Genomic DNA, 24,139 nt, shown 5'->3' on the forward strand with positions numbered 1-24,139 from the left:
ATCCATTATGCAGAGATACAAGAGAAAAAAAGGTTATGTTCCAGCTTACCTGTGTAGGAGACACCAACCTTGGACCGTGCAAGGATTAAAAAAATCGGCAAAACAATGTCAGGGAAACATGAGGAAATCCAGCAGCTTGATCCAAGAATTTTTAAAAAATTATATTTTTTATTGATGTATAATTAAAAAGTCCATAAAGTCACATGGAGTGGTAAATCAGACAGAGGACGCGTTTCGAACGTCTAGTTCTTATTCAGTCTTATTCAGAGACTGAATAAGAACTAGACGTTTGAAATGCGTCCTCTGTCTGATCTACCACTCCATGTGACTTTATGGACTTTTTAATTATACATCAATAAAAAATATTTTTTAAAAATTCTTGGATCAAGCTGCTGGATTGCCTCATGTTTCCCTGCATCCATTATGCAGTGTTTCTGCAGCGATTTGAAGCGCACATGTACTGTCAAATCGCTGCAGAATATTCAGCATTTACGTGCGCATGAGCCCTAAAGCTGGTCTAGATCCCCCACCTCAGGTTGTAGTTGGTGAGGTACTGTTGTGGGGGCTCCTTCTCTGACCGTACATAGATGAGATTATTGTTACTGAATCCAGATGTCTCCTAAAAGAAAAAAAATGTATATATTATAACCTACAATCCGAAACCCATTAATTACATATTTACGAAACATCCAGCTACCCACCTTCTTCCCAACGAACGTCCTTCCCAAAACTTCATCTTTGTTCTTATTTCTATCTTTGGGCTGGAAGTCATTGAATGGAGCCTGTGTGTTAATTGTCAAGAGAAGAGAAAATCTAAATGGCAGAGGACGGCAATGAGTGATGGACACAACGGAATACAATGACTGAGTCTTACATTGGTACGGAGAACTTGGTCTAGTTCCCTGGAGAAGCCGCTGTCTCGGTCGGAGTGCCCGGCCAGAGCTGGTAAAGCCTCTCTGCCCTGGAATGAATCAGTGATTGGATTTGTTTCCCTCTATGACACTAATGTATCACACACTTATGTCACTGCTGTATCTCCTGGTGGATGACGTCAACATGGTTCAAAAAGCTAAAGAATTACATGGACCTAGGCTGCTGTTAGAAGTTAAGGTGCATATGGCTATAAGATAGTACCGTATATACTCGAGTATAGCCAAGTTTTTCAGCCCATTTTTTTATGCTGAAAATGCCCCCCTCGGATTATACTCGGGTTAGGGTCCCACAAAAAAAATATTCTCACCTCTCCTCCATTCCCGCGGTACCCTCAGCTGCTTCTTGTAGACCGCAAGGCACGTAGACCCCTCTGTGATAGCGTCCGATGCACAGGGCTGCTGTCTGCCATCATGTCTTTACTGCTTTATGGCAGCAGCATTCAGCTGCTGTAAAGCGCTGATGGCAGCGGTGGCTCCGTCTATTGGATGCGATCATGGAGGGGTCTGTGTGCCTGCGGTCTTCAAGAGGCACCCCTTGATGATCACGTCCAGTGCATGGAACCACTGCTGCAAGCTGCCACCATGGCTTTACAGCAGTTGAATGCTTAACGGTGGAAGCGGTGCGGTAAAGCATTCAACTGCTGTAAAGCACTGACAGCAGCGGTGGCTCCATGCACCGGACATGATCATCAAGGGGTGCTTCTTGAAGACCGCAGGTACACAGACCCCTCTGTGATCGCGTCCAATAGATGGAGCCGCTGCTGCCATCAGCGCTTTACAGCAGTTGAATGCTTCACTGCACCACCGCTGCCGTAAAGTATTCAACTGCAGTAAAGCCATGACGGCAGACAGCAACCCTGTGAATCGGACGTGATCACGGAGGGTTCTACAAGAAGCAGCTGAAGGCACTGCGGGAACAGAGGACAGGAGAGAATAATTTTTATTGCATAATAGGGACCAGTAGGAGGACATTACTAGAGGGCCCATTACTGCAGGGGACATTGCTAGAGGGCCCAAGAAAGGGGCACAAGGATGGACACATTGAAACAAGGGGAGGGGGCACAATGATGGGCACATTACCACAAGGATGGGCACATTACATTTTATTGGAATCTATTTTTATTTTTGAAATTTACCAGTAGCTGCTGAATTTTCCACCCTTACACTGGAGTCCATGGGCGTGCCCAGCGAGGGGCAGGGGGGGCAGCTGCCCTCCCCCAGAAGCAGGGGCACGGTGCAGTGGGCCAGTACCTGTAGTGGGCCGCTGTATCTGCTGTCCCGCCGCGCTCCTCCGCAGTGTGTGCATGCATGCCCGACACACTAGCTGCAGCAGGAGGCAGCGCGCTGTGCTGTGCCGGCCCTGCTGTGTGCTGCTGTGTGCCTGGCATGTACACACTGCAGAGGAGCGCAGCAGAGCCGGTACTCCTGACCGTAGCTTCCTCCTTCCTATTCAAATGTATTTGCGTCTTTCAAACGTAAATACATTTGAACAGCGTGCCGGGACTGGGTCCCGCCCCTGACGTGCAGCAACGTGATGAGATCAGCACCTTGCTGACGTCATCACAGTGCTGCGGGCGGCGGGACACAGGAGACATCAGGATCAGGAAGCAGTAAGCGCTCCATGGAGGAGCCGAAGAGACTGGTGTAATTAATGGAGATGTGTGGGGAGGGGTGAGGACACATAACGGGGAACATTTGTGAAGGAGACACAGCTTTGTGACAGGCAGAGGGGGAGTACTGTATTCCGAGGGGTGGGGGGCAGGAGTGTGTAGTGATGGGGTAGTGTAATTTGTGTCTGCAGGGGGTGATGGAGGGTGCAATGTATTATGTCTGGGGATGGGGTAATGGAGGGTGCATTGTATTGTGTGTGGGGGGAGGGGTAATGGAGGGTGCACTATATTGTGTGTGTGTGGGGAGGGATAATGGGGGGTACATTGTAGTGTGTGTGTGTGTAGGGGGTGACTTGGGGTGCGTGTGTGTGTGTAGGGGGTGATGGGGGGGTGCATTTGTGTCGCCCTGGGCAAGCCAGGGGACACAGGTCACACACCACCACACCCTACATCCCAGGTAGGAACATCTAAGCTAACCAAAAATCCTTGTTGCCTTCCTCCAGAGGCTGATGATTCACACCAGGGGGTGGGCCAGGCGGTTGGCTCCGCCCACCGAGGAGGACACAGCTCTGGAGGCAGGAGAAACTAGGCAGTTGAGCCCAGGCAGGGCAAGAGTGAAGTAGAGTCTAGTTAGGGAGGAGGAAGTGGAAGGAGTGGAGGAGTAACCCAGACAGGGCTAAAGTAAACAGCTAAGTGAAAGTGAAGGAAGAAAAGTAGTAAAGGAGAAAAGCAAGAGTGGTGACAGAACAGAAAGAGCGTGTAAAAGCCTGAAGTAGTCCAGCTGTGTGCAGGACAGGTCAGCAAGGTCAGCAACGGCGGTGACTGTCTGGAGGGGGACCGTTTGGAAGTTCCTGGAAGGACCCCGTAGGCTGTGTGCCCGGCGGTCTGGAGCAGTGTTCCGAAGGACAGTCAGCACCAGGGCAGGGGCCTCTCGGACCCCGGCAAGGCTTGGAGTCGCCATAATTTGCCGAATCCGTCAGTGAAGGGGACGTAGATCCCCCAACAACCAAGTCCCGATTGAAGGCAACAGCCCCGCCAGTGTAGAAGAGACACCGCCACCGCCAAGGCACCAGTTTCTTAGGGCCAGCGCCTGTGGGCAAAGAGTAGAGCTCCCCCGGTCCAGCTTGAAGCCGGGGAGCGGGTTACCGGTGGGGACCCATCGCAACCAACAAGTACACAAAGGTGCTAGGAAAAGGGACATCACCGTCACCTACCGGGAGAGCAAGTGCAGCCGTCCGTGGGACCGTCTTACCAGCCGTTTGGTTTACCGTAAAAACTGTGTCAACGTCTCAGGCTGAGTGAGTACCACAGTGCCGCAAGGCACAGCGCTGCCCCCGCGTCCCTGCGCCCACCAGGCCCTGCACCTCCCAAACCATCACCGGGCCCCGGGATCACCAACCCCTACCCACGGAGGGGCAACACAACACCTGGCTGCTCCGCATCACCATCCCCGGGACCCCCGTATTGAGCAGCGGTGGTGAAATCACCACAACCGTGGGTGGCGTCACGGACAATCATCATCCCCACACCCAACAAACCCCCTTTCACTCACGGGCGAGGAGTGCCGCTCGATAAACCCCCGGCATCCGGCCCACCGCTCGAGCCACCACTTAGCAGCAGCCGCCGGACCCGAGCAGAAGGGGTGAGCGTAGTTTGCTGACACCCTCCTCCCCGCCCGCGACAACTTGGCGTCACGAACAGGATCTTACCGCTCTGCCGTCTGGTAGAGGTGCTATAGTAGGAGAGAAAAGGCGCAATAGGGTCTTACCCGATTTACAGGGCAGAGGGAAAGGGTTAAAACACACTCACCTGGCTGGGTTGTGCCAGTCACAACCCCTTAGAGAACGTGGATGAGTGCTTTAGTGGTTCAGCAGCGGCCCCGTGTCTGAGCAAAGGATATCAAAGTGTAGACTGGAGGAAAAACAGGTTTAAAAACCGCGCTAGGAAACCACGAGCAAGGATGTAAATGAATATTTTTCTTTTATTTAGATAATTCCAACGCGTTTCGGAGACCCATCTGTCTCCTTCCTCAGGGAAAAAGAATCACTCAGATTCTTTTTCCCTGAGGAAGGAGACAGATGGGTCTCCGAAACGCGTTGGAATTATCTAAATAAAAGAAAAATATTCATTTACATCCTTGCTCGTGGTTTCCTAGCGCGGTTTTTAAACCCGTTTTTCCTCCAGTCTACACTTTGTCTGGTAGAGGTGCGCCTTGTTACCGCCGGAGGTATCCGGCAGAAAAATTTCAGAAGCCGCCATCTTTAGCGCGAAAAGTTCCCGCTCGAGCGTCTTCTCGAGTAGTAGAGGCGCGAAGGCCGAAACCCCGCCCCGAGAGAGGAGGGGCCGGAAAGAGCTAAGGGGGACGCGATGGCGGCTGGACGCATGTAGCTGCAGCTATAAAAGCAAGGACGCCAGGACTCTGCAAACATACCGTTCCTGGAAAGAGAAGCCATCATGTGGATGCCGTCCCGCGACACCGTAGCCCCCGCGCCTGGAACCGCGGCGTGGGTGGAGATCCGGACCGCGCAGCTCTACCAACGGCTGCAGGTGAAGATGCAGCTCCTCATGGAGGAGTGGGAGGCCGACATGGCGGACGTTATAGCCACCGTGCGGAGACACGAGGAGGAGAAAGGGAGGGTGAGTGACCCACGTCCCGATGCCCTTGAAGGGCCGGTCATCGCGGCTGTGGGGCCCGGTCCAAGCCCTCTCCCCCCGCTGCCTCCCTCGCCACCCGTCCCGGAGGCCGTGACCCCGCCACTAGGCCTGCTACCACCGCAACCGGTAGCAGTACCCAGCGTCCCCGCCCAGGCGGGCCGATCTGTAGCCGGAGCCCGCGGCACACCGGAGGTGTTATCGTGGAAAACTCCGAAAGTGGAACCGGAGGCATCCCCTGAAAAATCCCCGAGCCGGAGGCGATGACCCGCTCCGAGCCGAAGGCCCAGCAGCGGAAAGCCCCTATGCCCATCCCCCACACCTCGGCTGAGGTAGCGCCGGGTTGTTGCTGCAAGGCAGCGCCCAAGGCCAAGACACCGCGGGACATGCCGCCCAGATTCCTGACAGTGGGCAACGTCCAGGATGTCCCGCGGGGCCCGACCCGTGCGCCGGCGCTGGCGGCAGCGCCGTATTGGGATAGGGAGCCGGTACCGCTGGGCCTGGAGATCGCCAAGAGGGAGCGGAAGAAGGCCGAGCTGGTGGCCCGAGCTATCCGAGAAAAAGAAAATCTCCGCCAGGCCACGTTCCGTGTCCGGGGTCCGTTGTACGAGGGGCAGGTGAGGCGGTTTGATGTCCGCCGGGGCTACGGGTTCATCTACGAGCCGGGCCTGGAGGCCGAAGTGTTTGTAGCCCGGCGGGATGTGAATGCCCACCTGCCTGAAGAGCATCCCGGCCGCAACCTGATGCCGGGCGACATCGTGCAATACACCCGGCACTGTGGGGAGCGGGGGTGGTTCGCGCTGGACGCTAAGCTAAGGGGCAGCCAAGAGTCCCGAGTGAGCGCCGCGCCCCCTCCCTTGGAAGGAGCACTGGAGCCTGAAGGCCTGGAGTAGGGCAGCGGATGCCCGTTGCACCGTCCCCGTTGGGACCACCACTTTGTTTGTTGTTTAAAAGTTGAAAGTTGCTGAAAATGATAAGAAAATGATGATACCGAGTACATTACCTGATTTGCTTTGTGATTTGCAACCGGCTGGAGCCGGCACCGTTGTCCCTGTGGGGACCGTTTAAAACGTTTTGCATGGGAACTATCCATGGACAAGCCCGTGAACTTGCAGGGCAACCACAAACGTTAGTGGCTTGTAAATATGTTGTTTACCGTTACCGTTTTCCGCAATGCCGCCTCCGGAGAGGCAGGTTGGAGGGAGGGCCCAGAGCAGAGCAGGCTGGGGCCCAGCCACCAAAGGAACCGGTGGCTACCCTCTGGAGGGAAGGACAGATCCCGCTCGGGTACCGTGCGCTGGACTGTGGGTCAAGGGGTGCTGCCTGGGCTTTAGGGGCAGCATCAGGGCCAGGTTGCTTGGGTGGGAGAGAGCGGAAACCGTAACCGTAAACCGTTTGCAACGTTAAAGAAATGTGCCTCCCGTCTTGGGAAGAGTTATTATTAAAAATGTAAATATGTTATTATTATTATGTTATCTTTTTCAGAAAAATAAAACCGGTGTTGGACGGCAGCCCGCGGACGGTCTGAATTTTGCTAAGGGGGAATGTGTCGCCCTGGGCAAGCCAGGGGACACAGGTCACACACCACCACACCCTACATCCCAGGTAGGAACATCTAAGCTAACCAAAAATCCTTGTTGCCTTCCTCCAGAGGCTGATGATTCACACCAGGGGGTGGGCCAGCCGGTGCCATGATGGTGCCATCTGCTGGCCATCTTCATGCACTGCTACTTTTCATACATTTTCAGTTTTTGGTTTCTTTTTTTTTTATTAGATGTTTGAATAAAAGTATTGAATTTTTAATTACTATCTTATAGTCATATGCTCCTTTTTTTTTGCTGACTAGCTACATTTGTGTAAGGTCTTGCCCCTGATTCTGAATACCTTTTTAATACAATTTTTTTATGCACATATATTTAATTTTTTTTTTTTGCTCACCAATCTTTTGTGATGTGTGCACATTATTTTATTTAATTGGGGCACCGTTCCAATAGCTACATATATTGTGCTGTCAGAAGGTTCAGTTTAATTGTCACTGGCATCCATAGCCATTTTTCTGTGTAATATTCTTTATATTATGGCATCACAATATACTACATACAATACCAAAGTATCCCGGCACTTCTGTTTTTGGTTAGGGTGCTACATACAGTCAGAGAAACTCTCGGAACTATTTAAATACCATACATAGCATAGAGGCAGGCGAGCCATGTGGCTACTACGGGGCTCTTGGAGGCATGGATTATAGTCTGGTCTGCCACTTGTGCAGCTCTTCCCAATGTTGCAAGTTTTAAGAAATCGTCTGCGTGATGTTAAGAGCTTGAAGAGGAAAGCTAATGCCATGCCGCAGAGCTCTGGGCACAGTAAGGGGAAGCCCATTATGATCTTTGCTGTAGGACTCCATTTCTTTTTATGAACTTTGCTGGTCCGCATAGTCTGGTCATTACCTGCATGGTATAAGATGACAGAAAATCTGTCTTGGTAATACTGTGCCCCATCAGGCGGTGGTATCCTTTCTATGACATATAAGCACATAGGAACATCAATTAGTAAAATAATATTTTTAACAGAGAATAAGGTGATTAGTCAGCTAATATAAATAAAATCTAAGGTATTTTGGTAAAAGTGAAGAAGTTCCATCAGTAAACTCTTGCACTGGTCTGAATCCTCTTGGATATTAAAGAGAAGCTGTCACCAGGTTTTTCCCTTATAAGCTGCGGCCACCACCAGTGAGGTCTTCTATACAGTATTCTAGAATACTGTATATAAGTGCACAGGCCACTCTGTATAATGTAAAAAATACCATTATAATACTCAACTAATTGGCGGTCCGGTCCGATGGGTGTCGCTGTTGTCGGTCCGACGCCTTTTTCATCATGTGGGATTGCTGTCCTCCTTCCCAGTCCCATGTGCATGTTCTACGTCATTCACAGAGAGGCTTCCATTGTGCTCATGTGCATGCGCAATTTCATCTGCCCGGCTGATAGCATATCAAAATACTGTAGTGAGCGTGGGTGGTCTTCGACCTTTTATCGCACTTGTGCATTACAGTATTTTGCTCTGCCTGCAGCAGGTCTGAACAAAGTGCGCATGCGCAGGAGCACAATGGTGGCCTCTGTGTGGATGACATAGGACACATCATTCACATGTGGCTGGGCAAGAGGATGGCAATCCCACAAGATGGAGGAGGCGACGGACCGAGAGCAGTGACACCCATCGGACCAGATGTTAGAAAGAGCGGCCTGGGCTCCTATATACAGTATTCTGGAATGCTGTATATAAGAGCTCATTGATGGTGGCCACAGCTTATAAGGGAAAAACCTGGTGACAGGTTCCCTTTAACTGTCAACTATAAACTACATAGTCCCATCATATATCATGTAAAGTTTCCATCTCTTATTGAATTAAGTTATGAGTGACTTTACAGCTGCCATCTATCAGCAGCATTTGTCCTTCCCAATGTTAGGAGATTTACTGGCACACGGTGTTGTGAATAAGGATCATGGGTGATTGGTTCCAAATTTGATCCTTCAGTGAATCCCGAATTCTCCATTTCTCCGATTATTTCAGTTTGGGATCTTCCTGGAAAAAAAGTTGATAAAGTTTAATAACAGACATAAGCTCATCACCGGTCCATTATGAGCAATTAGACATTTTATATGAAGTGATTATCTGACGTCAGACAATGCAGATGTGATGACACTATTTTATTTTTTTCCCTAGAATTAGAGGTCAACAAAAGGGGCTTTCCTCGTCCAGAGACACCTCAATATTATGTTAGGCTGTTAATTCAATCCTCCCCAATTTCCCATATAATTTCATAGGTGCAGTCAGTGACATAAATTAGTGCCGTCATCGTTAGAAAGTGACTTCAAGTGAGCAAGGGCAGAGGAAAGGCAATCATCAAAATATACTGATAAAAATAATAGTTCACAGGACAATTGCTTAAAGGAGTTGTCCAATCTAAAATGACAAGTCTGCCATCTCTCTATGTGTCACTTTATGTGACTGCAGACTTGTGAATCCTGACATTGTGCGCACTGTGAGGACTCGGCAGAGCTGGGAATGGAGGTCACGTGCCCACAAGTATGCTATATACTCTAAAGGGGGCTTTACACGCTACAATATTGTTAATGTTTTGTCGTCGGGGTCAAGTTGTTAGTGACGCACATCCGGCGTCATTAACGATATCGCAGCGTGTGACACTGACCAGCGACCTTAAGCGACCTAAAAAATGGTGAAAATTGTTCACCATGGAGAGGTTGTCCCAAACTCAAAAATCGGTAAGGGTTGTTTATCCAGGTGGTTCATCGCTTATGCGGCTGCACACATCGCTATGTGTGACACTGCAGGAGCGAGGACCGTCTCCTTACCTGCCGCCGGCCCCAATGCGGAAGGAAGGAGGTGGGCGGGATGTTACGTCCTGCTCATCTCCGCCCCTTTGCTTTGATTGGCCGGCCGCTTAGTGACGTTGCGGTGACGTCGCTGTGATGCCGAACGTCCCGCCCCCTTGAAGGAGGGATTGTTCGGCAGTCACAGCGACGACGCCGACCAGGTAAGTATGTGTGACGCTGCCGTAGCGATAATGTTCGCTACGGCAGCGATCACAAACAATCGCATGCGCGACGGGGGCGGGTACTTACACGCTCGCTATCACTACAAATTGCTAGCGATATCGCTACCGTGTAATGCCCCCTTAACACTGCAGAATCCTCATAGTGCGCAATGTGCACAATGTGAGGATTCACAAGTCTACAGGTCCAATAGTGACTGCAGACTTGTCATTTTAGACTAGACAACCCCTTTATCTGAAAATCTCTGAAACATCGACTGCACCTTTCTTATATAAGTCTCACCTGGGTGATGAGATGCCTTCGGTGTGAACCTGGTTTTGTATTCTGTAGACATGAAACATGGCCCCTGTGGCAATAAGATGAGTTTAGTATAGGAAAATAAGCAGATTTAGATAGGTAGGATAGTACATCATGTGTGATTAGTGGGGTCCAACTTCTAAGAGCACCACAGATTAGCAGGGTAAAGAGACTGTATGAATCTGCAGTGTCTGCCACAAAATCACATCTTACTAGGTGTCGTAATGGACCTCATTCAAGTAACAAGGACTAAGCTATAGTAACAGAGGACTGTATCAGGAACTGTGCTGAGAGGAATCAGTGATAAATGACCTTTCTTTATCGTTCCTTTGGGAGACCCAGACCTTGGGTGTTTAGCTTCTGCCTCCGGAGGACACACAAAGTACTACACTTAAAAGTGTAGCTCCTCCCTCTGAGCTTATGCACCCACTGGTGAGCCAGTCCCAGCCAGTGTATCACTTTGTGTTCAGGAGGCATACATCCACACATGCATTCTCATCTGATTTTTTGATTTTTGGAAAGAGATTGAAGAAATGCGGGTCCACATCTGGACTCCCGGCATGTCCCTTCTCACCCCACTGTGTCGGCGGTGATGTAAGGTTGATTTCCAAGGCTGGAGCCTTACATGCCGTGCTCCTTCACCATCCCTCCTGGGCTCTGGATTGAAGTGGGAGCCAGCGCGGTCTTCATGCCTGGCAGGAGACCGGTCTCCGTCCACAGCCCCTTCAGGACTCTGCTGGACCGGAGCACTCATCCCCAGGGACCTGGCCCTGCGTCTCAGCAGCTAAGTACCTGAGACGTTCATATGTTGGGGGTCTCTGTCCTTTATTGTATGGGGAGAGTGTGTTTGCTGTACTTGTTTTTGGCATTTCTGGCGGGTTCTCCGGCTTTCGCCCGAGAACCGCGCCGATGGTGCCTGCGCGTTGGCCTCGCTGCTCAAATTTAGGCCCCGGCTTCGCCGGAGGCCTAGTTTCTGTAACCTGCCCTCGCATGTCACTCATGCAGAGGGACAGGCACGGCTCCTCCCGGCGGCCGTCCTGCACAGGGGAGGGACACTCCCCACTGCTTGTGAGTGACTCCTCCCCTGCAGGTCTCTATGGCCCTCCAGATCTCGCCTTTCTACAGGGATGCCCCCTGTCCCGCCCCCTGTCTTCGCTCCGGCGGCTATTTTCTTGGACAGCGTCCACTCTGCACTGGGCCATCCTGCACTCTGCATCCCTGCTGAGGTGCTGTGCATTGGGGGTCCGCGCTTCGGGATCTGGAGGGCACACAACACCGCTTCCAGCGGTCTGGTAAGCCACAGCCGGTCTCTGGCTGTGGACCTCTGTATATACTCCCTGGGGTTCATTCTCTTGTAGAAGTGTTCCCCACTCCAGCAGCATGTCTCACACGAGGAGCAAGGCTCCAAAGCTTTATACTGTATGCGCTGCATGTAAGCTCCTGCTGCCTGAACCGAGCACCTATCCACATTGTGATGTCTGCTCTAACTTGGAGGTGCCACAGCCTGGAGTCTCACCCCCAGTGGTCTCTCAGGCTGCTTCTGCACCTGTGGCTGAACCCCCGGCCTGGGTAGAGTCCTTTTCTAGGTCTATCTCACAGTCATTTGCTGAGTCCATGGGACTTCTGTCCAGGACTTTGATGAATATGCATCAGCCCCCTTCACAGGGTGCCTCTAATGCTCTTGCTAAGGGTCCGTTAGGAACCTTATCATCTGACCTCCGTCCACCGGAGCTCACAGAGGATTCATCATCAGAGCATAGGCCCCGTCCTCCTAAGAGGCGACGCAGGGTTTCCCCTCCCTCCTCATCCCGCGGTTCTGATTCAAGACCTGACTCGCAGGATGAGGAGGATGCCTTTACAGGGGGCTCGGAGGCTAACTCCATGTGCCCCATTGATCTTTCCGAGGGTGACTCAGAACTTAGTGACTTGATTGCTTCCATTAATTCTGTACTGGATCTCAATCCGCCAGTATCAGAGGAGCAACCCTCTCTGGCAGAAAAGCACCAGTTTACCTCGCCTAAGAGAGTAAAGAGTGTGTTCTTTAACCACTCCAGTTTTCAGACCGCTGTGACCAAACCCAGGGCCTGTCCTGACAAACGCTTCCCAAAGCGTGGTTCTGATGACCGTTTTCCCTTTCCACCTGAGGTGGTCAAGGAGTGGGCTCACTCCCCAAAGGTAGACCCTCCGGTGTCTAGACTCTCAGCCCGGACCGTTGTGTCGGTGGCTGATGGCACTTCCCTTAGGGATGCCACTGACCGTCAGATTGACCTTCTGGCCAAATCCGTGTATGAAGCGGCGGGGGCCGCGTTTTCCCCAACTTTTGCAGCAGTGTGGGCTCTCAAAGTCATCTCTGCTTCTCTGGAGGAGCCTTTAGACAATTGAACAACCGCGATTGTTACCGCAAGTTGGATAGTAATCCAACAGCTCTATTTCAGGGAGAACTAGAGAGGATACTCAAAAAGGCATTTAATGAGAGTATCATACCACAGTCGGTGTTGGAGGGGTTGCTTAAACAGTTTCCCACAACACCAACCTTGTACTTCTTACCAAAGGTTCACAAGGACATATTGAATCCCCCGGGCAGACCGATCGTGTCGGGGATCAGTGGCCTTTGTGAACCTATTTGCAATTTTTTGGATCATTATTTGAAGCCCCTGATGTTTGATCTTCCCTCATACATTAGAGACTCCACTGATTTCCTGGTCCGTCTGCAGGATTTACATCTTGACGAAAATACTATCATGGTAACCGCTGATGTAGAATCCCTTTATACATCTATATCCCATGCAGACGGGTTAAGGGCAGTGGAGTTTTTCTTGGGCACTACCTCCCTGGATGGAGGGCTGATCAATCTCCTGCTCACCTTGCTCAGATTTATCCTCACCCACAATTACTTTCTCTTCAGGGGGCGGTACTATCTCCAGGAGAGGGGCACTGCTATGGGGGCGTCTTGTGTGCCCTCGTATGCGTGCCTCTTCCTGGGGTATTGGGAACGCCTAATCCAATTCCCTGAGAATGATGATGGAACAGTAATATTGTGGGTGAGGTATATTGATGACATCTTTGCGATCTGGCAGGGTGAGCGGGAGAAACTTGATCTGTTTTTGTCATCTTTGAATAATAACACCTCTAACATCCATCTGACCTATCATTGCAGCATGGACTCTATTGAGTTTTTGGACATCAAGGTCGTGAGGAATGAATGTGGTTCCATCAAGACAGACATCTACAGAAAAGATACTGCTGTCAACTCTTTGTTATGCGCCAAGTCATCCCATCCACCACAAGTCATAAAATCGGTCCCAACAGGTCAGTTTCTTAGGGCACGACGTATATGCTCAGACATTAACCTTTTTGAGGGACAGGCTCTGGAATTAAAAAGGAGATTTAGGAACAGACATTATGCAGATGATGTAATCCAGCGTGGTTATGACAGGGCGAGGGCCACACCTAGAGAGAGTCTTTTGAGGTCAGTATCTAGGACATCTGATGACCAAGTGAGACTTATCACGCCCTATCATTCTCAATGGCGTGAGATGAAGGAGGTGATCAGTCGCTATTGGCCTATACTATTATCTGACAGTGATCTTAGATCTGCTCTTACGGATAGGCCCTCTATAACACCATGGAGGTCGAAAACCTTAAAAGAAATGATGGTGAGAAGTCACTATACACCACCTCCCTCTAACTTCTTAGAGAAATCAAGAGGACCAAGATGGGGTTCCTATTGTTGTGGGGACTGTGGGGCCTGCTCACAGATGGAGAGGGTTTTTTCATTTCATAATTCTGGCCGTGACAAGGAATTCAAAATTGTTCATAACATCAATTGTAGAACAACTCATGTGATCTACTGGGCTATATGCCCATGTGGGCTCATATATGTGGGCCTGACCTCCCGTGAGTTTAGAGTGAGAGTTCTGGAGCATATAAGAGATATTAATAAGGCGGCTAGGACGGTGAAACCTGAGGAACTGGATCTCTTGAAAAATATCCCAAGGCATTTTCGAGACAGGCACAATTGTAATTGGCGCCTGCTCAGATTCCGAGGAATAGATAGGGTATATCTGAGCCCTAGAGGTGGCGACCCCAAAAGGATTCTGGCCCAGAGGGAGGTCAAGTGGATCACCACGTTGGAGACAGAGAAACCAAAGGGCTTGAATGATCTTATCTCCTTCAGGCCCTTTTTGTGAACCTAATGTGGTGATCCTTTGACCTTTTTGTGCTGTAATTGGTTATCTTTATATTAAGCAATCCCAAATTTTGGGGGGGGGTTCTGTTCCGCTATTTCCTCTCCGCTTTGTTTGGACAATTCCTTTGGTTTGGTGGTAAAGATCAAGCTTCTGTGATTCATGGATTGTTGAGATTTATGAAATTAAAACTGTATGAGCTCTTGGGTGGATATTAAAAAATCCCCCTTTTTTTAAGCTGTCATTTGACTTACTCACCTTTTTGTGATTTTAGGTCATTCTTCTATTATTTATCTTCACACACAAAGTTCCTAGCTGCATAATACAATTATATGAATTTTTTGTGGATGAATTGGACTTTCTACTGCATGAACTATCTTATGAATTATGAATACTATGTTGGAAGCGTCTCCTCACTTGGGATGATGATTATATTTAAATAACTATCTGCTTGATATGATGATATCTAATATGTCTGAGGTTCTATATCCCTTAATGAAATAAATGATGGTGTTTACACTGACTAGTGGCATTAGTGAGGAATTGTCCTCTAGATGTCGGCACTGAGCATTTGTCAGCCCATATATGGTTTGGCACAATTGTACTATATATGTATGTATATCCAACATACATCTATTTATCCAAGCATTATTGCCATATAAAATACATGTCCGCTTCATTTCCATGCACCAGGCTATTTAAAAACTATGTTATGTATTTTGCCATTATCTTTGCCCCCTTCTAGTATGGCTGCTGGCCGGACTGACGTCAGCGCACGCGCTGCATGGCGGTAGCTGCCTCCCCTCCCTGGCCGGCGCCCAATTGAGGGACGCTTACTGTGCATGCGCACAGCGTCTTCCGGGACGCCGGCTATGGTGGATGACGCGGCTTCCGCCCTGCGACGCGCGCCATGGAGGACATCAGGTGGGCCTTGTACTATATAAGAATGACCATTTGACTGCCCCAGCACCTCCTGACGAAGCGAAAGCGAAACGCGTCGAGGTGCTGGGCAGTGTGGTCTGATCTCTGGGACTTTTCTGATAATAACTGTACTCATCACCTGTTGGATCATAGGTGGCTGTTTGTGACTTTCAATCACGACCTTGAGCTTACAATCCTGCCTGAAAAGGTATATGTATAGATATTGGTCATTTGGGACAGGTGATGATATTGTCTTTTTATGTCCTTAATGATGCTGGGATAGCCACCTGATATATTCCCTTTACAATTTGCATTCTGCACTTTATATCATTGATGAGGTGATTGTGTTCAGTAGAAATGATATATGTATGAGTAAAAGTATACCCAGAGGTTCAAAATGTGCAATACTTCTCCTTTTAAATACTTTTATTATTGTACCACACTGCAGCAGTTTTTGTCCTTTGTATGTTTTTATGGGGTAGGGGATTTTAAATCTGTGGGTGCCAGCACTTTATTTTTCTAATTGAATGGTTTTTGTAAGTTATGATACAATAAAGATATAATATATACAGAATCTCTGTTGATAATTTATTCAGTACATGTAAATTATTCAGTATATGGGCAAACTCAAATGTTTTGGTTCCTTCTCTGGAGGAGATGCATTCCCTCACCAGGGAATCTATGCCCGAGATGGTTGCCTTAACTTCTCAGGCTTCAGCTTTTTCATCTTATGTCATGTCTGCCATGCTAGAGGCTGCTCACCGCACTGCGGTGGCTTCAGCTAATTCCCTCGTTATCCACAGGATCTTGTGGCTTCGAGAGTGGAAGGCAGATGCTTCTTCCAAGAAGTACCTTGCTGGGCTCCCCTTTGCTGGTTCCCGGCTGTTCGGTGAACAGCTGGATGAAATTATTAAAGAAGCTACTGGCGGGAAGAGTACTTCCATGCCACAAACCAAGACCAGGAAACCTGCCCTGGGTAGGAATCAGTCGAGGTTTCGCTCCTTTCGTTCCTCCTACTGGTCGTCCTCTAAGCCCTCCGCCTCGTCCGCTAACTCAGCTAAGGACCAGAAATCCAACTGGCGCCCAAAAGCGCGTCCACAGAAGACCGCAGGAGGTTCTGCCACTAAGGCAGCCTCCTCCTGACTCTCTGCCCGCTCCAGCAACGTCCTTAGTCGGTGGCAGGCTCTCCCACTTTGGCGACGCTTGGTTTCAACAAGTCTCCGATCAGTGGGTGAGGGAGATCATCTCTCACGGCTACAGGATAGAATTTTCTTCCAGCCCGCCAAACAGATTTTTTCTCTCTACTCCCCCCTGCTCCAAGGCCGCCACCTTCTCACAGGCCGTGGCAGCCTTGCAGGCCAACGGAGTAATTGTACCAGTTCCCGCCCGGGAACGGTTCAGAGGTTTTTACTCAAACCTCTTCCTAGTTCCCAAAAAGGACGGTACCTTCCGGCCCATTCTGGATCTCAAGCTTCTCAACAAGCATGTTCGGGTGCGGCACTTTCGCATGGAGTCTCTGCGATCAGTCATTGCCTCAATGACCCAAGGGGATTTCCTAGCATCCATCGACATCAGAGATGCCTATCTACATGTGCCAATTGCAGTTTCACACCAGCGTTGGCTACGCTTTGCAATAGGAGAAGATCATTTCCAATTCGTGGCTCTCCCCTTCGGGTTAGCCACGGCCCCTCGGGTATTCACCAAGGTCATGGCAGCAGTGATTGCGGTTCTGCACCTCCAGGGGTTGGCAGTGCTTCCTTACCTGGACAACCTTCTAGTCAAGGCTCCATCCAGCGCAGACTGTCAGCGGAGTGTCTCGCTCACTCTCGCCACTCTAGCCCAATTTGGGTGGCTTGTCAATCTTCCCAAATCCACTCTAACTCTGACCCAGAGTCTCACGTACCTAGGGATGCAGTTCGAGACTTTGCCGGCACTTGTGAAGTTGCCCTTAAACAAACAGCTGTCACTCCTGTCGCCACGGACCAGGAGCTCTCTTCAGTGGTGGCTTCGGCCCCTCTCCCTGTCACAAGGGCGCTCCTTTCTGGCCCCGTCCTGGGTGATTCTCACCACGGATGCCAGTCTCTCCGGCTGGGGAGCGGTATGTCTCCACCACAGAGCACAGGGCACTTGGACTCCGTCCGAGTCAGCCCTTTCAATCAATGTGCTGGAAACCAGAGCTGTGCTTCTAGCTCTCCTAGCATTTCACCACCTGCTCGCGGGCAGGCACATTCGAGTCCAGTCAGACAACGCGACAGCGGTTGCCTACATCAATCACCAAGGCGGGACACGCAGCCGCCTGGCAATGATGGAGGTACAACGCATCCTTCAATGGGCGGAAGACTCCAATTCCACCATATCCGCAGTCCACATCCCAGGCGTGGAAAACTGGGAGGCAGATTACCTCAGCCATCAAAGCGTGGACGGTGGCGAGTGGTCCCTGCACCCGGCAGTATTTCAGTCGATCTGCCGCAAATGGGGCACTCCGGACGTGGACCTAATGGCATCTCGTCACAACAACAACGTTCCTGTTTACGTGGCTCGCTCCCACGATCCTCAGGCCTTCGCAGGGGACGCTCTGGTTCAGGACTGGTCCCAGTTTCGTCTGTCCTACGTGTTTCCCCCTCTAGCTCTCTTGCCCAGAGTCCTGTGCAAGATCAGAATGGAGGGTCGTCGAGTCATCCTCATTGCACCGGACTGGCCCAGGCGAGCTTGGTATCCGGACCTGCTCCAACTGTCCGTAGAGATGCCGTGGCATCTCCCGGACCGTCCAGACCTACTCTCGCAAGGTCCGTTTTTTCCGCCCGAATTCTGCGGCCCTCAAATTGACGGCGTGGCTCTTGAGTCCTGGATTTTGACGGCTTCTGGTATTCCCCCTGAAGTCATCTCCACTATGACTCGGGCCCGTAAGTCTTCCTCCGCTAAGATCTATCACAGGACTTGGAAAAATTTTCTGTCCTGGTGTCTTCTACTGGCCATCCTCCTTGGCCATTCTCCTTGCCGATCCTTCTGTCTTTTCTACAGTCCGGTCTGCAGCTAGGACTGCCCCTCAACTCTCTCAAGGGACAAGTTTCGGCTCTGTCAGTTCTGTTCCAGCGGCGTCTCGCTCGGCTGGCTCAGGTCCGCACCTTCATGCAGGGCGCGTCTCACATCATTCCGCCTTATCGGCGGCCCTTGGACCCCTGGGACCTTAACTTGGTTCTCACGGTCTTGCAGAAACCACCCTTTGAGCCTCTTAGGGAGGTTTCTTTGTATCATCTTTCACAGAAAGTGGCCTTTCTGGTTGCCATAACTTCTGTCAGGAGAGTCTCTGATTTGGCTGCGCTCTCCTCGGAGTCACCTTTTTTAGTCTTTCATCAAGACAAGGTGGTTCTCCGTCCGACTCCGGACTTTCTTCCTAAGGTGGTCTCTCCCTTCCACCTTAACCAGGACATTACCTTACCTTCCTTCTGTCCGGCCCCTGTTCATCGCTTTGAAAAAGCTCTACATACTCTAGATCTGGTGCGTGCTCTCCGGATCTATGTGTCTCGCACCGCTGCGCTTAGGCGGTGCACCTCTCTTTTTGTGCTAACCACAGGTCGGCGCAAGGGCCTCCCTGCTTCTAAGCCGACCTTAGCCCGTTGGATTAGGTCGACCATTTCGGACACCTACCAGAGTACGCAGGCGCCTCCCCCGCCGGGGATCAAAGCACACTCGACCAGAGCTGTCGGTGCCTCTTGGGCTTTTAGGCACCAGGCTACGGCTCAACAAGTCTGTCAGGCTGCCACTTGGGCTAGCCTGCATACCTTCTCGAAGCACTACCAAGTGCATGCTCATGCTTCGGCAGATGCGAGCTTGGGCAGACGCATCCTTCAGGCGGCGGTCGCCCATTTGTGAAGTTAGGTTTTGCCTACTTCTTAGTTTTTCTGTTTATTTCCCACCCAGGGACTGCTTTGGAACGTCCCAAGGTCTGGGTCTCCCAAAGGAACGATAAAGAAAAAGAGAATTTTGTTTACTTACCGTAAATTCTTTTTCTTATAGGTCCGTCTTGGGAGACCCAGCACCCTCCCTGTTGCCTGTTGGCAATTTCCTTGTTCCGCGTGTTTTCACCGGCTGTTGTCATGGACAGAGTTTCCGGTTGTTCCGGCTCTTGTCCTGTTCTACTTGTGCGTGGCTATTCTCCTTCAGCTTTTGCACTAAACTGGCTGGGACTGGCTCACCAGGGGGTGTATAAGCTCAGAGGGAGGAGCTACACTTTTAAGTGTAGTACTTTGTGTGTCCTCCGGAGGCAGAAGCTAAACACCCAAGGTCTGGGTCTCCCAAGACGGAACTATAAGAAAAAGAATTTACGGTAAGTAAACAAAATTCTCTTTATTGTGTTTATGTTAAAGGGAATCTGCCACCAGGTTTTGCTCTCCCATCGGTGAGCCGCATAATGTAGGGGCAGAGATCCTGATTCTAACGATGTGTCACTTACTTTATTGGCTGCTGTAGTTTTCACTAAAAACTGCTTCATCTGGGGCAGTCCTCTTAATGCTGAGCTATCCATAACCCCACCCACACATGTGAATGGCAGATTTCTGCTTATCAATCAAACAATGGAGATTTGATGTTCTTCTGCCTGTTTGTCCTGAGTAAGGGAGTTGAGTCTCCTGAAATGCGTTGACCTGAGCATGAAATATAGCAACATTAATCTTAAACTTCCATGATCATTGGTCATTGACGCGGCTTCAAAATCCATCTCTACTACTCTCTGTTATCAGCCACTGTGGGGACTGCTGCCGTGACTTGGAGTGACATGCCTTTATAGTAGATGTGACTGTCACAACTTCCATTGGTGAGTAGAACTGCTCATGTCAAACCCCGTATCTATTGGGGTAAGACCCTATTGCGCTTCTTTTTCCACAGTCCGTTATCTTCAGGGGATGGTGTGGAAAGTTCGTGATGCCACCCGTGGTGTGTGGTAAGAGTAGAGTACCACCGCTGCGGATGGGAGTACCCGGTGACGATGGTGCGGGCAGCCAGGTATTTAACCCCTTCACGGGTAGGGGGAATGCCCCGGGACTCGGTGATGGTGTCGGGGAGGTGCCCTCAGGCCGGTAAGGGTTAATTGCATACTCACTCAGTCCAATAATGCTGACGCTGACAACCGTGGTAAACCAAAGCTCTTGATGCCACTGCAGAAGGGAGGGAGCACGCCTGGATCCCGTGCCCATTGGTGTTGCTTGTTAGCCTGTGACCTTGATCTTGGCACCTTTTCCTACAGTTGGTCCCTTTCAGCTTGAAACTAAAACGGCTCCCGCTCACCCGTATGGCTAACGGAGTGAGCTTGTTCTCAGGGTTGAAGCTTGGGATTTTCTGGACTAGGCAGTGGGAAAGTCCTATCCCCCTCGTTGCGCTAGTACCCCGATTTTGGAGTGGGTGGAGAACGGATCTTGAAGGCTCCGTCCTCAGATGAATTACCAGGGTGCCTGAAGCTTCTTCCTGGCCTGGGGTCCACGTACCCCGTTGTGCCCTGGCCCCTGCCCGGTGATGGTACAAGCCCGCCAGCTGTCCTCGTCGACAGTCCGTGCCCCTTGTCACAATCCCCTGCGACCGGAGTCCAGCTCCTACCAGGCCCAGACCAACGTCTGCCACCTAGTATATGAGGAGCCTAGCTCCTGACCTCTCCTCTTGAGAGTCACCACTCAACTACTTGTGACCTCTCCTCTTGAGAGTCACTCCTCAACTGACTGTCTCCTAACACTCCAGACCTCCCATTAACCAACCCCCCAGGTGGCCAGCCCTATTTCCTTCAGGCTGTCCACTGGTGTGTCTGCTGGGTGTGGTGCAGACTGTTCCTAGGGTTTTGATTAGCTTGTTCTTAGCAACACCAAAGGTCAGGGACCCGTAACCAAGGAGGAGATGGATATCATGCAGAAAGGCAGATTGCACAATACCCTGTGACGACCTGATAGGCCAGGGCGTCACACATATATATAGAGGGAGGGGTGGGCAGAGGTAGTAGATGCACCCTGACCCAGATGCCTTAATGTTGTGTCGCTCAGGGCTATGGGGTACTCGGTCCCGGGCCATATATTTATGGGGATGCTGTGTCACGGGTGAATGCTGGCCGTTGCCCGGTTCCGTGACCCTGGGAACGCTTTTTAATGGGGAGTATTTACAGGAGAGATTAAAGTCATTGGTGTGACACCACCTGCGGGTTGCGGTTAAGATAGTGGAACACCGCTGCTGAGTTCGTTATCCCTAGGACTGGTGGTAATGGCAGCTGTGGTGGTAGGCCCTCCGCAGGTAGGGCTGAGCCCCGGGGGAAGTATGGTGGAGACTTTTGCCGAAGAAGGGAGGCCACACCATGGATTATAAGTTAACAGTCTTTACTCACAGTTGGACCCTTGGACGGCTGGTTCAGATCCCTGTATTGGCAGTGTCCTTGTCTGTACGGCGGGCAGTGTGGAACCTGTAGGGCCGGTCTGTGTCACGATCCCTGATCCTCCCATTACTGCTGATGCCCCCCGGATCTGTGAGTCAGAGAGGTCCGTGAAGGTCCCCTCACTGTGCAGGTATTTTCCAGGCCGTGTGAAACTGACACCTGACCTAGGGTCCTGTGCCCCGTCGGGGCTCTGGTCCCAGTGGTACTCGGGTGTACCTACCCTGGTGACCCCTCTTCTGTGCCCCCGGGTCACCGTTACACGACCCATCTCAAAGCACCTCACTCTCCTCTCTACTCGACTCTCTACTCCACTCTCAACTTGACTCTCTACTGTCCCCTCCCACCAGGCTGGCTAGTCCCCTAGACTGGCTCCGCTCTCTAGGTGGCCATCCCTTTGTGTCTGACTAGCCAATTACCCTTGAAGTGGAGTGGAAACTGGGATTTTGGTATGTGCAAGTTTCACTGGCACTGGTGTTCCAGGTCCCTGGGGTAGGCGCTGCATCCCGGTGAGGATGTGTCGCGGACGGGGGACAGATAACAACCGTGAAGCCGCTCGAGGCACTCGGATCCGGGCAGTGGCTGTGGCTCGAGTGGCAGCCGGACCGGGGCTCGCGCAGCTGTCCGTCGCCCACGATTAAAAGGGGTTATTTACAAGGGAAATTGTCTTTGACGCCACCCGTGGGTTGCGGTGATGAGATGGTGGCACCGCCGCTGCCTCTGGGGACCGTGCCCGGGAAAGATGGAGCGGGGCAGCAAGGTGGGATCCCCTCCACGGGTATGGGTGGTATAGTCCCGGGGCCCAGGGTATAGTGAGAAGTTACAGTTGATAGTCGTGGTGCTGGATGAGGTTGTACTGGTGTGGTGAGTTAATAAACAGAGTCCTTTTGTAAGCCAAATTGCCAGTGGCCAGTCACCTTTGGCGGGTGTCTTCGGGTCCCACACCCAGATATACAGCCAGGGGCCCTTTCTTCCACACTCTCTGTCTGTCTCTTTCTTGTCTGTACTAGTCTGCTTGAACGGCCTCCAGACCGGATCACCTCTCTCTCGGCACCGGTGGGCTACAACCCTGTCCTGGTCGACATCAGGTTCCCCGTGACCGGATTTCGAGCCTGTGGACCTCACTGCCACCTAGTCCGATAGTCCAGGGCTGCAACCCTGACTACCACCTTCTCCAGAGAGCTCCAAGCTTCTCCTGTCAGTTCTTCACTGACTACAGCAAAAACTGAAACTTAAAACTTCTCTGCACTTCCTAAGCTCCTCTCGCTCCCTCCCATTTTCCTGGGGAGGGGGTGAGTAGGGCCTGATTAGCTGGTGTATATCTGTGTGGGGACTGTGTTGGTGCCAAGGAGGATTAACTCTTTTTGTGACTACCTGGTTTTGCCAGTCTCACATTCCTCCTTGGTTGAATACAGCCCGTCCGCGGGCTGTCCGGCCACTGACATTTATTGATTTTAACTGCTTCTGAAAAGCAAAGAAGGTTACATGAAAAAAAAACATTTCATCCCCCTAAAGGGGAGGCACATCACTTTAAACGTTTTAACTTTTAACTCTCCTGCCACCATCCACCTGGGGTCTAGATGGCCTCCTCAAGGAACACGAGGACGTTCAACAAGGGTGCCGTCCTTAAACAGTCATTCTTTTAACTTTCAACTTGCGGATAGCCGTCCATGTTCCGCTACCGCTGCTTCTGCTGCTCTAAGTACGGGGCATGGGTTTTGTGCTCTGCCTCCTGCTCAGGAGCCAGGCCCACTCGGATGCCCTCGGCGCCGGCTACGACTGGCCTCCCACTCTGCTGTGGGCCCCAATGACCAGTCTCCTCATCTCTGCAGGTGCACCCCGGCTGCTACACAGCAAGGACGGGGTACTGGGAAGCGACTGGTGCCGCCGCCGGGGTAGACTTCCGGTCGGGTGCCGCCTCCGTTGCGGCCGGGCGGACTGCCGGAGCCGACGTCATCACTGTTACAGCCGGGCGGACTGCCGGAGCCGACGTCATCACCGTTGCGGCCGGGCAGACTGCCGGAGCCGACGTCATCACTGTTGCGGCCATGCTCGGAGCCGGGTGAGATGTCATCGGGGTTGCAGCCTGGCTCGGGGCCGGACGGGATGTCATCGGGTTGCGGCCTGCTGTGACATCTTGCCGTTGTGTCCAGGAACGGAATTTTGCAGAGTCCTGGCGTCTCTGCACTTTACAGTTCTGATTATATGCCGCTCCGTCCTCTCCTCCCCCTTAGTTTTTTGACAGCAGTCTCACGGGACCCACTGTCCTTTGTGCTTCCGGTCTTGGGAGTCACTGTCTTTCGCCCACGTTCTTAGGGAGCGGGGCTTTGGCTTTGCGCCTTTTTCGGAGATGATGCTGTTGTTGTTTTGGCGCCAGAGATGGCGGGCAAGATGGCGGCAGTCCAAAATTTGGTAACGGTTCACGGTTCAAAAGAAGGTGCACGTCATCCAGGTCACGGATGGGGTAAGAATCCTGTTCGTAACGCCAATTTGTCGCGGGCGGGGGACAGATCTCAACTGGGGGGGTGCTCGAGGCACTCGGATTCGGGCAGTGGCTGTGGCT

The 24,139-nt window shown here is 51.4% G+C and overlaps 1 protein-coding gene across 1 annotated transcript; it reads right to left on the reverse strand.

Moving 5' to 3' along the window:
* Positions 1–517: 517 nt before the first annotated feature.
* On the reverse strand, positions 518–19,698 carry LOC142254359 (stabilizer of axonemal microtubules 4-like). The gene is made up of 7 exons (XM_075325405.1): positions 19,627–19,698; positions 10,051–10,114; positions 8,670–8,776; positions 7,642–7,710; positions 875–961; positions 702–782; positions 518–619 (listed from the first exon to the last, which is right to left on the reverse strand). Exons 1-7 carry the CDS (start codon positions 19,696–19,698, stop codon positions 518–520), a joined length of 582 nt encoding a protein of 193 aa, XP_075181520.1.
* Between the last annotated feature and the right edge of the window lie 4,441 nt (positions 19,699–24,139).

The sequence above is a fragment of the Anomaloglossus baeobatrachus genome, chromosome 10, assembly GCF_048569485.1.
Source record: "Anomaloglossus baeobatrachus isolate aAnoBae1 chromosome 10, aAnoBae1.hap1, whole genome shotgun sequence".
Classification (NCBI taxonomy): domain Eukaryota; kingdom Metazoa; phylum Chordata; class Amphibia; order Anura; family Aromobatidae; genus Anomaloglossus; species Anomaloglossus baeobatrachus.

What these genes read in the sequence shown, in the direction of transcription:
- LOC142254359 (XM_075325405.1), bottom strand. Translation starts at nt 19,698, where the DNA reads ATGGATAGCTCAGCATTAAGAGGACTGCCCCAGATGAAGCAGTTTTTA. An exon ending in AAACTACAGCAGCCAATAAA is followed by an intron (nt 10,115 to 19,626) that starts GTAAGTGACACA and finishes TTATTGCCACAG; the next exon opens with GGGCCATGTTTCATGTCTAC. An exon ending in TGTCATCTTATACCATGCAG is followed by an intron (nt 962 to 7,641) that starts GTAATGACCAGA and finishes GATTCATTCCAG; the next exon opens with GGCAGAGAGGCTTTACCAGC.